Source organism: Oryzias latipes, chromosome 1, assembly GCF_002234675.1.
Source record: "Oryzias latipes chromosome 1, ASM223467v1".
Taxonomy (NCBI): domain Eukaryota; kingdom Metazoa; phylum Chordata; class Actinopteri; order Beloniformes; family Adrianichthyidae; genus Oryzias; species Oryzias latipes.
Window position 1 is genome coordinate 1,078,028 of NC_019859.2, and position 15,208 is coordinate 1,093,235.

Consider the following 15,208-nt stretch of genomic DNA (forward strand, 5'->3'; position numbering starts at 1 on the left):
TCAGATAAACTTTCTCACATATTTACAGCTTAAAGCTTTCTATTGCAGGAAAAAAGAAAACGTTGATTTGTGAAAAGGAGACCAACGTAATAAATGAATAGATGAATAAACACGTTTATGCTAAAGTCTGTGTTTTTTCTCCATAGAAGCCAAATGTTTGTTCACATTTTGAGTCAACATGGTGATTTATGAACCGCTGACGTTCCTGCTACATCGTTTCAGTGACATCACAAACCCAGCAGGTGACTAATAGTCTCTGGTTGTTCCTCACATGTGATAACAGGGAACCCAAAGGTCACTGTCACGGCCCCCACCCACACCCACAGGGGGACTGGGAGCAGGACCCGCTGGTCACTAACAGAATATTTCATGAGATCAGTTCACAACTTTGAATAACAGTTTTTTCATTTGAAAGAAACAGAAAACATTTTCTACATCAGAGTACTTTAAGGTACACCTGGTCTGTACGAAAAGTGAGGCACTGGAAGTTTATTTTTATATAATGTCTAAATTTTAAAGACTCAAAATGTTCCAATTTAGTCTGAAGTATTGACTTAGTATACTTCCTACTGCGTACGTCTGTAGTATACCTGCAATACTTACATTCAAGTATGTTTAAGAGAATACCTCAGGTGTGCTACTTTTTGCCAAAGTCTGTTTTTATTGTCCAGAAATGAAGCCGTTTGAAGCAGGGGGGGCGTTTGTTCATGAGGGACCGTGATCGTGCCGTAGGGTAGATCTTTTCCACCCCTGTTGTCCTCCCCAGCTGTGGATATTTTCAGCGTGTTGTCTATCACTCGTGAGTCGATAAATGTTTGTATTTTTATGGAGAGCTTCTTGTTTTTTTGTGAGGAAAACTTCAAGCCGCATGTCGTCTCTTCAGTGAACCAACAGGAAGTTCCTGAGATGACAGCAGTTATGAAAGAGGAGCGCTTGCTTTGGTTCAGCGGTCAGGTGGGGAGGCGCAGATCTCCTGTCTGATGGAAAAAAAGACAGCAGAGCCAAAGATCACGAGGGAAACTTTTATTTCCTGTCAGGTCAACAGACAAAGGTTAACAATGATGGAAAAACCCCTAAAGAGCTGAGGAGTGACAGAAACATCTGAACAGGTGGAGCTGCAGGTCATGAAGGTTCTGCAGGCTCTTGAACCTGATTGTCTGCATGTGTCCATGACTCGTTTCCACCTGCTGAGGGTCTGATAACTGATAGTCGTCACTTTTACAGCAAACATGCAGCTACAGGTGATGAACAGGAAGATCCACACAGACTCTACAGGAAGAACTGAAGGTGTTTCAGAAAAACTCCTCATGTGAGCGTCAGCATGAACTAACGGAATGTTTCACATCTATAGAATGTCCTGCTGCGCCACACTCTGATTGGTGGTTAAAGAGTGAAAACACTCATGGCAGCAGATGCTGATCTCTCATTGGCTCAGGTGTCACTACATCACCAAAGTGTTTGGTCCAAAGAAGCTCCTCAGATATCTGTATTAGCGTAAGCTGCAGACGGCCTCAGTGTCTGCGCCACAGATGCAGACGGCCTCAGTGTCTGCTCTGATTTCCTTGACAAGCAAACCTCAAGTTTGATGGTTACCCGTTTCCATGGTTACTAAGTTGGAATGCTCAGCAGTTCTTTATGAAACCATCCTTCTGACATGGATCATCAGGTAAAAACTTTCTGAAACATTTGGACTCAAACGTATCCGGTCCTCTTTTGATCTGATCCGGATCACAACTGCAGCGTCGTGTTTCTGACTCGTCAAAATCTGGTAAAAATGTCTTCAAAAGATGATTTTTTGGGCATAAATGTTTCGCGTTACAGCGTTAAACTTTCACCTGATCCTATGAAAACGTCTTCAAAGTGCAGCGTGTCGTGTGACCGGCGTGTCGTGTGACCGACGTGTCGTGTGACCGGCGTGTCGTGTGACCGGCGTGTCGTGTGACCGACGTGTCGTGTGACCGGCGTGTCGTGTGACCGACGTGTCGTGTGACCGGCGTGTCGTGTGACCGACGTGTCGTGTGACCGGCGTGTCGTGTGACCGACGTGTCGTGTGACCGGCGTGTCGTGTGACCGACGTGTCGTGTGACCGGCGTGTCGTGTGACCGGCGTGTCGTGTGACCGGCGTGTCGTGTGACCGACGTGTCGTGTGACCGGCGTGTCGTGTAACCGGCGTGTCATGTGACCGGCGTGTCGTGTAACCGGCGTGTCATGTGACCGACGTGTCGTGTGACCGGCGTGTCGTGTGACCGGCGTGTCGTGTGACCGGCGTGTCGTGTGACCGACGTGTCGTGTGACCGGCGTGTCGTGTGACCGGCGTGTCGTGTGACCGGCGTGTCGTGTGACCGACGTGTCGTGTGACCGACGTGTCGTGTGACCGGCGTGTCGTGTGACCGGCGTGTCGTGTGACCGGCGTGTCGTGTAACCGGCGTGTCATGTGACCGGCGTGTCGTGTAACCGGCGTGTCATGTGACCGACGTGTCGTGTGACCGGCGTGTCGTGTAACCGGCGTGTCATGTGACCGACGTGTCGTGTGACCGGCGTGTCGTGTGACCGACGTGTCGTGTGACCGGCGTGTCGTGTGACCGGCGTGTCGTGTAACCGGCGTGTCATGTGACCGACGTGTCGTGTGACCGGCGTGTCGTGTGACCGGCGTGTCGTGTAACCGGCGTGTCGTGTGACCGGCGTGTCGTGTGACCGGCGTGTCATGTGACCGGCGTGTCGTGTGACCGACGTGTCATGTGACCGACGTGTCGTGTGACCGACGTGTCATGTGACCGGCGTGTCGTGTGACCGGCGTGTCGTGTGACCGGCGTGTCGTGTGACCGGCGTGTCGTGTGACCGGCGTGTCGTGTGACCGGCGTGTCGTGTGACCGGCCTGAGCGTTGTTTACCTGCTTCTGCATCGTGACCTGTTGTTGTTTGTTGGTCCAAAAGCTTTGAACTTTTTTAAAAACACTTTCATGTCAGAAGCAGGAAATCAGAAATCAGTTAAATTGTTTGGGAGAAGCAGCTGCTGAACCAACAGACACAATCTGAAACTACAAACACAACTGACACACAATGACAGACAACACTTGGACGCGTTTCCTTCTTGGCTTTGACCTAAAATGTGAAGAAAATTCTACGTTTGCTTTTCCTAAACAGACAGAGAGGACGCTCCACCATAGATCTGCAGTCTGAGCTCAACCATAGTAACAGGTTTAGGGGTCGTCATGACGACCCCTAAACCTGTTACTATGGTGGAACCAACCTGGATGAATGAGTATTCATAGACCCATGTCTGAGCTCCACGTTTGCAGATTATCCCCACAAAAGGAGGGTGAAAAGACCATCGGCAGTATTTCAGCTCCTGCTGCTCTTTTTTGCTGACTCATCTTTAGTTTTGCATTATTTGATGGTCGTTGGGATTTTTTAGGCCGCCTAACTTCTCTGACAGCTGAGTCGTCATGGTTACGCCGCTGTCAGAGGAAGGCTGGTGGGGTTTGGACTCAACTAACTAACAAGCATGACTCAGCATTTCAGCAGCAGAGACGCTATTCTACAGGAAATCCTGAGATCAGCGTCTGACGGTTTTCAAGTCCTTATTTCCAGAAGACCCCCCCCCTAACAGGATAGAGAGCATCCGTCCCCCGTCACGTCCTCTTACGCTCGCTGCCCCGCCTCAGGAGGGGGCCCAGGCACCTCACGCCCTCCTGCAGCATGGGGGTCCCGTGATGAGGGTCTGAGGGGTCACAGGGGGAGGAAGGAGATCCGGTTAGTCAGACTACAACATCGTGTCACGCTAAACACACTCCTGCCGTGAACAAGTCCCGACCCGAGTCTTCGACGAGAGGCTCGGGTCCGAATTCAAGTCTCAGCAAGGTCACGAGGGTCACATGACCAGCAGAGGGCGGCGTCTTTCACAGACTCCACCAGGGGGTAGGATCACCTGCTGGATGTGGTCATGTGACCCAGACAAATGTTGACACAACATTTAAAATGTCACCATGGTGAGAACTTGGTAATAACCTGCCAGTCAAAAGGCCCCGCCCCCTTTTGTGCTGAAATGTTGACATCAAATATGAAACAAAAGGAGGAAAACTCCCATTTTCACGAGTCTCAGACCTGAAGTCTGAGTCTGCTCTGAGGTCTCCTGAAGATCCAGGATGAAGCTGCTTTCATGCTGGTATAGAATCCAGAAGCTGGACGGATCCAGAACCAGAACAGAACCGGGACACAACCGAGCGTTAGTCCTGGTCAGAGCCGCTGGGAAACTCACCGATGACTTTGGCCTGGACTCTGATCTTCAGACTGTGGTCCTTCCTGCCTTTGGTCACCAGCGTGAGGTCCTCCTGGGTCACCCCCTCCTGGTGGGTCCGGTACTCGCAGGTCACCTTCACCCCCCCTGAGCAGACAGACAAGGCTCTCATGCTCACTTCCTGTGGTTTGCAAAAGCCAGCGACTGATGAAAAATAAACAAAGTTTGACTTTGAACGGAGAGGAAACATTTTCATCAAACACAAACTTTTTGAATTCTGTTTGTAAAAATGATTTTAATTTAAGCATTTCACTAGTTGACCACTAGGTGTCGCCAGAGGAACTGCAGCTTTGATTCCATTAGAGGAGCTTAAATTATATTAGTTTATAATTAAATTGATTTTCTGACTTTAATTTAAACCCTCTTCATTAAAGAACTTTAAAGTCTGATTTTGCATCAAACTGCTGCTCATGTCATTGTTGAACCTTTAGGCTCCGCCTCCTGGGGGTCACATATTTGCAGTTCTGGTTCTGCGTTTTGACCACATCCACGTCACCAAATTCTCCTTTGAGGAGGAGCAGTTCTGGTCGGGTCGCGGTGGAGACGGACTCCTCCTTGTTTCTGTGGACGCGCTGAAGGACGGCGGGGTTCTGGACTTACCCTCCAGTGTGGCGCCGATCCTCTGGACTCGGAGGTTCGGGGTTCTCCTGGACGGGGAGGACGAAGGAGCGGTGGAGAGCTCTCTGCCCAGAGCAGGGACTTCTGGGAGTGTGAAGACGACCTCGTAGGTGTGGTGGCTCTTCAGGAAGCCAGCCTGGGGGGGCGTACACGTGTGGAGAGGGTCATGTGATCATGTGTGCCTGAAGGCTGTGCAGGTCTTCCTCGCCATCCGTCACTCACCTTCACCAGGAAGCTGCCGTCCTTCTCCCGAACGGCGAGCAGGCTGGACACCTCGGACCGGTCGTCCCTCCGCGTCGGGGAGCCGGGAGGCTCGTCGTCGTCAGGGAAACGCACCCCCCCGGCTTTGGAGGTGGAGCCTGGAGAAAGATGACGTAATCTGAGCGTAGGGGGCGGAGCTTCATCCTTCAGGTTCAGAGGAATTCCGATGAAGAACGATGAAGAACGATGAAGAACGCTCCAGACCTGCTTTTAGTATTTATTTCACTCCACATATTTCTAAGGGGGGGGCGTCCTTTAATGTGTGTGTGTGTGTGTTTGTGTGTGTGTGTGTGTGTGTGTGTTTGTGTGTGTGTGTGTGTGTGTGCATGGAGAGAGCATCTTCATCAGAGGAAGACCCCCCCCCCCAGCTATTTGGGCGACAGACCATAATTTCTATCCCCGTATCACGTCCTGGTTGGAGCACAGAGCGCCGCCTCGGATCCGCTCCTGCAGACTCTAGCGGGTCGGCCTTACCTTTTCTTCCTGTCGCCATGGTAACGGAGTTAGGTCTGGGGCCGTGCTGAGCAACACCTGGATTATGTCATAATCCACCTGAGAAAAGACAGTTCCATTGAAGAGGAGAGCAGGAGGAGGCGCAGATCCTCTTTCAAACAGGAAATTAGAAACATCCCAACAGAAAAACTGGATTTTCAAAATAAAAGACGGAAATGTGTAGCTTTTCCTAAACAGTTTTTTTGTTTTATGCCAATTTTTCAGAATTTGGACTAAAAATTTTCTGGAAGAAAGTTTGATTTTATCCTATTTTCACAGTAAAAAACAGAACAAACTAACACGTTTAGTTATTCTGTCGTTTTTTTCGCATCTGCATCAGTTTTGGTTCCAGCGCATGCGCGCTCAGCAAATGGAGATGCTGCGTTCGTCCTGATTTATTGAACGCGTCACGAGCTCAGAGACGTTTTCAGAGATTTTCCGTGATGAGTCACGTGACTCGTGATTTGTGCTGCATGAGCCCGTGGGAGAGGACAGCAGAATCTTCCGGTCCGCCCCTGAACGCATCACAGCAACACAAAAAACCCCACACAGGATCGCGCGCATTTTACTCACATCCAAACCCCCTCAGCATCCCGCGCGTGAAAAGAAACAGGTACCGTCTGCTCTGCAGTCCGTGACCCGGTTCGGTTCGGCGGCCCTGCTTCGTCTGTCCGGAGGAGAGGGAGGAGGACAAGATGCGCGCCACGCACAGCTGATGCGCGTCCCTGAAGCGGGCCCGCGCGCGCCCCCGGAGCCTTCATGCGTCACAGTTGGTGACGGGCAGTGCGGTCATCCGGACCGGGAGGGGTGGGCGTCTCCAAAACACTACAGACCACTGACGGAACCGTTTTTGGTATCATTTGGGGCTATGATATCAGGGGGCGGGGCTCTGGGAGTTGTAGTTTTTTGGATTTTCTAATAAATGTTCTCTGGTAGTCAGGAGGTTCAGAGGAAATGTAAAGGTTTTAGAGTCTAGACTGAAAACAGAATTTAAAAAAAAATTGAACTTCTTTAAGTGTTTTTGTTTATTTATTTATTTGTTTGTTTGCTCAGAATCTGCAGCCAAAGCCACAGAAATGCAGATCTACATCAACGATGTTCTGTCAGGAACTGGTTCTGGAGGACCCAAAATTCAGGAGACCAGGCTTGGTGACAGGAAATAAAACATTTAATAAACAAACTAAAACATGACAGAACTATGTGGAGAAACAAACCGGTGACCAAACAGAGCAGATGACCTGATGAGGATGAACAGAAACCAAGACACTTAAATAGGCTGAAGGCCATGAACTGAACTGAAGACAGACGGCTGTGGATCAGGAACCTGAAGGTGGAGCGACTGACAAGAAGAAAACCAAGAAGAAAACCACAGAATCCTCACATCTTCAGGTTCATTCATTTGGTTTTAAAGCAGCTTTCATGTGCATCAAGCCCCTCATACTCCTGCATGAGAAATATCACCCTAAAACAATGTTTATGATTATCATAAACAGCGTTTTGTTTTTATTTGTTTATTGTTCTTAACAGTTTTATCTTTGACAACAATGAACTCCTGACTCTAAAAATGACCTTTAACCCCGCCCATCGCTGGCGTTGGACCTCTGTTGGCGCCTGCTCCTCATCAGAGAATGGAGCAGCCGCCCTGAGGTGCTTGCTGCCGCCGCCAGGCCTGACGGTCCAGCCGCTCCTGGTGCTCCTGGTGCTCCTGGTGCTCCCTTAGCTCCTGCTCTCGTTTGGCTTCTAACGCCCTGTTTTCATCGATGCGATTGAATTCCTCTCTGGCACGCCTGTTCTCCGCCTCCTCCCTCTCTCTTCTCCTCTGCTCCTCCTCCATTGCTCTCCTCTGCTCCTCCACTCTCCTCTGCTCCTCCTCCATTGCTCTCCTCTGCTCCTCCATTGCTCTCACACCATCATCATCCTCAGTTCACTGTTGTTAGGGATGAAGGAGCCTGAGGACCAGAACCACATCGGGTCAGAAACAGAGTTTCTGCAGAAACGTTCCACTGTTCTCATCCTCCAAACCAAACCATCTGATCACATTTCAAAATAAATTTCATGAAATTATTCTAAACCTGGAATCACAGACAGAAAAACTTCAAGCATTTCTGGGCTTTCGTGTCATCAGGCTGATTCTAAAGTCTTCATTCCTTTGAGTTTTAGCACCTGATAGTTTCTGAAAACAGCATCTGAGCAGAAAACCGTGACCGTGATCGTCTCTCGTACAAACGTTACGTTTGGAAAGCTCCTGTCAATCAGCTGTGCTGCCTCCTCTTCCCTGTGATGAAGAAGCTGGCCTCACCTGAGCTGCAGGCGGTCTCCGGATCGGTCATGACGTTCCTCTGAAGCAGCTGAAGTGACTGAAGGGAAGCTGCAGGCTGCTGAACTCTCCACGGTCAGAGTCAAACTGAAACCATTCACAGCTTTTCAGGTCAGACCGGTCCTTCTCCTCCATCAGGTGGAGCTCAAAGCTGCTCAGGGAGGGGGTGGGGGTGGGGGGGGGGTACCACTACTGACATGTATTCAGTTCTGAACTTCTATCAGACCCAGACTCATCTGGGGGGTCTTCTGTGACGTCTTGTCATTTATGCAGAGATCGAACCAACGGCTGCAGAGAACTTCACTAAGATTTCTAGGATCCACTGTCGACGTTGAACCTTCACCTCCCTGAGGCCGTTTTCCTTTTAGTGTTGGTGCGGCGTGCGGCGTCCGCTGTCATGCGGTCGCTGTACCGGTCTGTTGTGGTGAATGAAGAACTGAGCCAGAGAGCAAAGCTCTCAATTTACCATCCGGTTGTCGTTCCAATCCTCACCTGTGGCCATGATCTCTGGGTCATGACCCAAAGAACCAGGTCCCAGATACAACAGTTCAAAGGAGCATCCTCCATGGGGGGGCTGGGCTCTCCCTTAGAGATAGGGGGAGGAGCTCTGTCACCCATGGAGCCGCTCCCCCTCCACATCCAGAGGGGCCAGTTAGGGGGGCTTGAACATCTGGTCCAGATGCCTTCTGGACGCCTCCCTGGAGAGGTGTTCCGGGCATGTCCCACCGGGCGGAGGCCCCTGGGAAGACCCAGGACACGCTGGTCAGCTGGTCTGGGAATGCCTCTGGGTCCCCCCCATAGGAGCTGGAGGAAGTGGGCGGGGCCGGGGAAGTCTGGGCATCTTTGCTTAGACTGCTGGCCCCAAGACCCGGTCCTGGATAAGTGGAGGAAGATGGAAGGATGGATGGATGGATGGGAAAATGAATTTATTGTTGCATCATAAACAGATTATTTGCTGCTAACTATTAGTTAAACTTTTCTTTGTCATCAGAAACTTCTTCACTCACAGACGGTGAATTTTCGCCGCGTACCAGCTATCGGATGTCGGCTATCGGGTACCAGCTATCGGATACTGGCCATCGGGAATTGGTTGTCGGGTACCGGCTATCGGGTACCGGCTATCGGGTACCGGCTATCGGATACTGGCCATCGGGTATTGGTTATCGGGTGCCGGCTATTGGGTACCGGCTATCGGGTACCGGCTATCGGATACTGGCCATCGGGTACCGGCTATCGGGTACCGGCTATCGGATACTGGCCATCGGGAATTGGTTGTCGGGTACCGGCTATCGGGTACTGGCTATCGGGTGCCGGCTATCGGGTACCGGCTATCGGATACTGGCCATCGGGTATTGGCTATCGGGTACTGGCTATCGGGTGCCGGCTATCGGGTACCGGCTATCGGATACTGGCTATCGGGTACCGACAATCGGGTACCGGCTATCGGGTACCGGCTATCGGATGCCGGCTATCCGGTACCGGCTATCGGGGGCCGACTATCGGTTATCGACTGCCCCCTATCGGGTGCTGGCTATCGGGCACCGGCTACCTTTGAGGCCTCAGCATCACCCGGTTTGAGAAAATGAGGTGTTTTCTGTGACAAAGTCTGTGTTGCTCTGAATTTCTGCTTCATAACTGACAGAAACGAAAGCAAAACTAAAATGCATTTCTTCTAAACCTCAGGACTTCAGGGGAAAAAGGTGAGGTGAGTCACACCATGACTCATGAATTCCTGCAGAATTCCTTCCTCGTGTTTTCAGTGACATGCTGCTCTGATGGAAATGTAGCTAAAGACTGAAAAGAACAAGAAAACAAACTGTCCTGAGAGACAAAGGTGGAAAGTTGGTGGGGGTGGGGGTGGTGTTTGTGTGTGTGTGTGTGTGTGGGGGGGGGGTCCTGGTGTTTGTCATGTTTCAAATCAAACAAATCTCCCGTGAGAAATATATTCTGACAGTATTTCACAAAGACAGCTCTACTTAAACACGGGGGTGGGAGTGTGGTGGTAGTGGTGGGCGGAGCATGTTGAATGTAGTCGCCAGACAGGTTTTCACCACCAACCTCACTGTCCAATGGCTGCATGTTAGGGATTTGTCCTCATACAGATAGGTACCACCTCTGCCAGATGATATCCTGGAATCCGAAGAGTCCAAACGTTTGGTTTGACACTAAACTCTATTGTTTGTCCCACAGTCCCGGTACCGTCTATGTCCTGCAACGCTGACAGCTATGAATTCCTCAAGTTCTTTACAAACAAGACAAAGAAGATCAGAGAGCAGCTCCCACCTCAGTGTGTTGATGATTGTGTTGTGGTGGAGCTAGTTTCACACTAATGCTCTACTTTTAGACCTGTCAGTCTGGAGGACATAGTAGCTCCGTTGACCAGAATGAAACCTTCTACTTGTCCATCTGATGTCGTTACTTCAATTAAATTCAATTCAATTCAATTTTATTTGTATAGCCATAAAACCACAACAGTCTTGATGGGCTTCGAAGTAAAACATGAACTCAAAAGGATCACGAATACAAAGAGTTCAATAGGAAAATACTAAAATGAACTAACAAACTGACTAAGCTATACTGGCATCCCTGCCCTTAGACCCCCCTTTCTGTGAGGAAAAACTCCTGAAAAAAATGGATTCCGGATTCGGAAAACGAAGAAACCTCAGGGGGGCCCACATGAAGGAGGGATCCTCCCCCAGGACGGACAGGCGATTTACCAGAACTCTTAAGAATTAACTTATCTAAATCTACAACTACATATTTAAAGTCCAGCAGACGAGCTTCATCCAGATGGATTTGGGGGTGACAGTCGAGCCAGAGGCAGGATCCACAGCCAGGTGAGGTAAACGGTCAGGAACAGGAGCACGAATGAGCCAACTGCAGTCTGGAAGCACTCCCACTCCCCAGGAGGGGAAAGAGGGACAATACATGAATCACTTCACCAAACATAGGAATGGAAAACTAAATGATGAATAATGACCAAGAATAAAGAAGAGAGGAAGGGTAGAAGTAGAAGAGAAAAGAAGACAGAACCCCAGAGCACCATAGTTACCCCAGCTTCAACTTCTAGCAGCCTTTAAAACAAATAGTTACTATTAAGTTTAATTTAAACACATTAACATTAAGTTAAATAATCTCTGAATACTACACACATTCACACACTGGTGGCGGCTCTGCTGCCGAACACTGGCACCAACCTCCCACCAGAGGGAAGGCGGGGTTCAGTGTCTTGCCCAAGGACACTTTGACACTTGGGCGTGCAAGGCGGGAATCGAACCTGCAATCTTATGATCATGAGTCAACCACCCTACCGCTGCACCACGGCCGCTCCCAACAATCTGTGACACCGTCACATTGAAAAAAGTAATGAAAAGTATGATGAATGAAAATGTAAAATATAAGGAGAAACGAAAGGGAAAATGCATATGAAAAGAAAATGTGGGAATTATAACAAAAAAAATCCTGTGTACACTGCCTATGAATATGAAAATCGGCGTCATTGACTATGGGGCTTTTGACTGGGTGAACCTTCATAAGAGGCTGAAACCAGAGGTGATTTAAAAAAGAGGAGCGGGAGACGCTGAAGGAGGGGGGTGTGGCGGTGCCAGACGCGGAAAGTCTGCAGCCGCAGCTTGTCATCCCTTCATTTTCATTCAACAGTAGTGGAAGAATAGCAGGAGATTAATTAAATATAACCTTCATCTTGGCGGAGCGCTTGCGGGAGGACCGGGTCCCGGAAGCGGCGTTCTGGACGGGAGGAGCGCACCCGAAGGAGCAGTTCTGGATTCCCTCTGGGAAGCGGTGAGATCGACCCTATATTCATTTTTTTGGATGTACTTTTTTTTTAGTCATGGTACCATGTGAAGATTGAGACTTCATTTTTTCGTTTTGGAGGAACTTTTTTTTTCACCGGATTATTCAATATTTTTTTGTTGTGCATCATACCAGGAGCGGACGGAGAACTATAGTATTGACTGTGGATCTCTCTTTCTGTTTTTTTTTCTTTCTTCTTGTTTCAACGGGTTCGTTTGTTGCGGGAAAAAGGATGTTTATTTATTAGGGTTTTTCCTGTGGGAGTATTTTGTGTTTCTTCTGGGTTTTTTTTGGTCAAAGGATTGTCAAAGACAATTTCAGTTTTCTGTCATTATAAAAACGTCGTTTTGTGACTAGCAGATGTAGTGGCTGGTTTATTTTGTTTGTGTGTATCTGGGTGTGTTGGCTTGCATTACATGGTGAGGAACCCCTTGGTAATGTAACCATCAGAAGACCTTGTAAATGGTTTTTTGAGCGTTACAAATCTAGCTAACAATCTAGCTGCTGCGTTCTGAACAAGCTGGAGACTTCTTAAGGAACTCTTAGGACACGCTGCTAACAAGGAGTTACAGTAATCCAGCCTCCACGTAACAAATGCATGGATGGGTTTTTCAGCATCACTCTTAGAAAGTATATTTCTGATCTTAGCAATATTCCGCAGGTGAAAAAAGGCAGTTCTACACGCCTGAGATATGTGAGCCTTAAATGATAAATCCTGGTCAAATAAAACCCCAAGGTTTCTAACTGTGGAATTGGGGGCTATACTTATGCCATCCAGGGAGACTATCTGAGCAGACAGAGCATCTCTGAGGTTTTTAGGATCTAGTATAATGACCTCAGTTTTTTCTGGGTTCAAGAGGAGGTAATTAATTGTCATCCAGGTCTTGATGTCACTGATGCAGGCGTTCAGTTTCTCTATCTGGTCATTCTGGTCAGGCTTCATGGATAAATACAACTGCGTATCGTCGGCATAACAATGAAAATTAATGCTGTGTTTCCTGATTATGTTTCCTAGGGGTAACATATAAAGCGTAAACAGGATCGGTCCCAAGACTGAGCCCTGTGGGACTCCATAGTTGACTCGAGTGCACTGAGAGGAATGGCCATTTACATTAACGAACTGATACCTATCAGACAGATAGGATTTAAACCACTGGAGAGCAGATCCTCTGATCCCTATGTCCTGCTCTAATCTATGGAGTAAAATACCGTGGTCGATAGTGTCAAAGGCAGCACTGAGGTCCAACAGGACCAGAATAGAAAGTAGTCCCTTTTCTGAGGCCAATAACAAGTCATTAGAGACTCTAACTAGTGCAGTTTCCGTACTGTGGTGAGGTCTAAACCCCGACTGAAAGTCTTCAAAGTGGCTATTGTCCTGTAGGTGGCAGTAAAGCTGCTTAACTACAACTCTTTCTAGGATTTTTGAAATAAAGGGCAGGTTTGATATCGGTCTATAGTTGGCCAAGATGCTAGGATCCAAACTGGGCTTTTTCAGAAGAGCCAAACTCTTCCTAAAGGTGTTTGATGCCATCGGCCAAAGTGTCACTGAAATGATCAACTTTCCACTTTCCACTGGTGTGTTTCATTTAAAGATGCCACAGTGGAGCCTCTGATGGAAATGTCTGATCAGGCGCCTCATTTCTAAAACTTTGCGTAGGATTTGCGTCAGAAGTGGCGTACGGATGAAACAGAGGACGTGCGTACGCACAGAAATATTCGGATTTATAAAACCGTGCGCACGCACATCCTACGCATCTTTCCCTTTATAAATCACAACCAATTCTAAATGCAGCGCAGCTTTTGCGGCTACATGACACGCCCATAGTTGCCCATAAATAGTCCGTGAAACGCCCACAAATGAATATTCATTGATTGGGAAACCATGGCAACACAGAGAGGAAATGAAAAAAACGTAACTTCACTCAATGTGAAGTAGAAGTTATCGTTGGCGAGGTGGAAAAGAGGAGAATAATGTTGTTTGGAGGGCACAGTGTGGGCATTACTACTGCCAAAAAGGCCCGTGATGGCAGACGGCGGCAGACGCTGTTAATGCTGTAGCCTCACAACCTCGGACCGTGGCTGAAATAAAAAAGAAATGGTCGGACATCAAAGTCGAGGCAAAAAAACGTCTGGCGCTCCATTGCCAGAGTGTGTCTGCCACGGGTGGGGGACAGGGGACACCGGAGCTGACCCCTCTTGATGAGAGACTGGCGGCAATAATTGGGGAATCCCTCTTAAGTGGAGTGGTGACTGAGGCGCAGGGGGACACCAACGCGCCAGATGCACCGGGTGACACCCCCCCAAAAGCCCGCAGAGGTCCAACAGGACGGCTGGAGGAAGTCAGAACCGGCTCATAAGCCACTCGTCCTCGTTTTCCAGCAAGTCTTCTTGCTGTCTAAAGATGCGTTCACTCCGAATTCTTCCATTTGCCACATCTTCTAAGAGCGCCGGATCAGCCATTGTGCGTCATTACGCATTGTGATGGGGCATTTTATTTCCCTCCATTTAATTACATCTGACAAGCTACAGATGTCGGTAATAATCCACGTGGAAATGGGAAATTGATCAGCAAATGTAATTTCTTGTTGCTTTCTGAATGGTTGAGACATACGCCATACATTGTTTCATCAAAAATAAAACAAACTAAAGGCATATGCATGCAAATTTCGTTTGATCTTTTTTGTTTGTTTCGCTGCTGATCGATCAAACGGGTGTTTGTGTAGCTGTTAATTGTCAGACTTGCTTTGTGAAGTCTTCATGTTATTTCTGAGAGGCAGGATTGTCATTTTCACTTTCACGTGTTTCTTCCATCTGCCGACGGTGTCGCCGTTTCTCATTTCACCCGTTTTTGTGCGTACGCCTGGGTCAGAGCGTGAAGGACCGCACATTTTCCCCTCAGGTTTGCTTTTTATAAATCTCAATTATTGCGTAGAGAGTGGCGTACGCCTTCTTTTGTGCGTACGCAACCTTTATAAATGAGGCCCCTGGACCCATCAGCCTCCAGAATCATAGACCCATCTGAAAGCTTCCATTTATCTCAAAGATTCTGGAGAAGGTGGTTTCTGAACAATTGTCAGAGTTCTTTGATAACAGGAGTATGTATGCCTATTATACATGATCCCCCTTGGAAAGATCATCCAGGAGTTCAGCGATGTCTCCTTCTTTGCTGATGATATCCAGCTATAATGTTCTTTTAAGCCCTCTGAGACACAAACTGGATTCTCTGATGAGCTGCTAAAACAACGGCACTGTAAAAACTCAGAGGAAACAGAAACGTTTGGGTTCTCTTGATCAGGCTGTCAAGCCCAGCTGTAGAACCGTGGGGGTCCTTTTTGACAAAGATCTGTGGCTGGAACAGAACTCCAAACAGCTGATCCAGAACTGTTTCTACCAGATGAGGAACATTTCTAC

At 48.5% G+C, this 15,208-nt stretch overlaps 1 protein-coding gene and 1 long non-coding RNA gene across 4 annotated transcripts; both read right to left on the reverse strand.

Annotated features, from left to right (window-relative positions):
* Positions 1–1,008: 1,008 nt before the first annotated feature.
* On the reverse strand, positions 1,009–6,484 carry LOC101158745 (UPF0687 protein C20orf27 homolog). Of its 3 annotated transcripts, none has more exons than XM_020702381.2 (6): positions 6,285–6,484; positions 5,650–5,727; positions 5,137–5,273; positions 4,897–5,050; positions 4,258–4,440; positions 1,009–3,720 (listed from the first exon to the last, which is right to left on the reverse strand). In XM_020702381.2, the coding sequence occupies exons 2-6, from the start codon at positions 5,666–5,668 to the stop codon at positions 3,632–3,634; spliced, it is 582 nt and encodes a 193-aa protein (XP_020558040.1). In that variant the 5' UTR covers positions 5,669–5,727; positions 6,285–6,484; the 3' UTR covers positions 1,009–3,631. The 3 variants fall into 3 exon arrangements, with proteins under 3 accessions (XP_020558040.1, XP_020558067.1, XP_020558112.1); XM_020702408.2 differs by having other exon boundaries at positions 6,241–6,484; XM_020702453.2 differs by having other exon boundaries at positions 4,258–4,383; positions 6,285–6,468.
* Positions 6,485–6,685: 201 nt separating this feature from the next.
* Positions 6,686–8,071, reverse strand: LOC105353613. The gene is made up of 2 exons (XR_908608.1): positions 7,967–8,071; positions 6,686–7,616 (listed from the first exon to the last, which is right to left on the reverse strand). It is a non-coding gene; the product is annotated as an uncharacterized LOC105353613 (long non-coding RNA).
* Between the last annotated feature and the right edge of the window lie 7,137 nt (positions 8,072–15,208).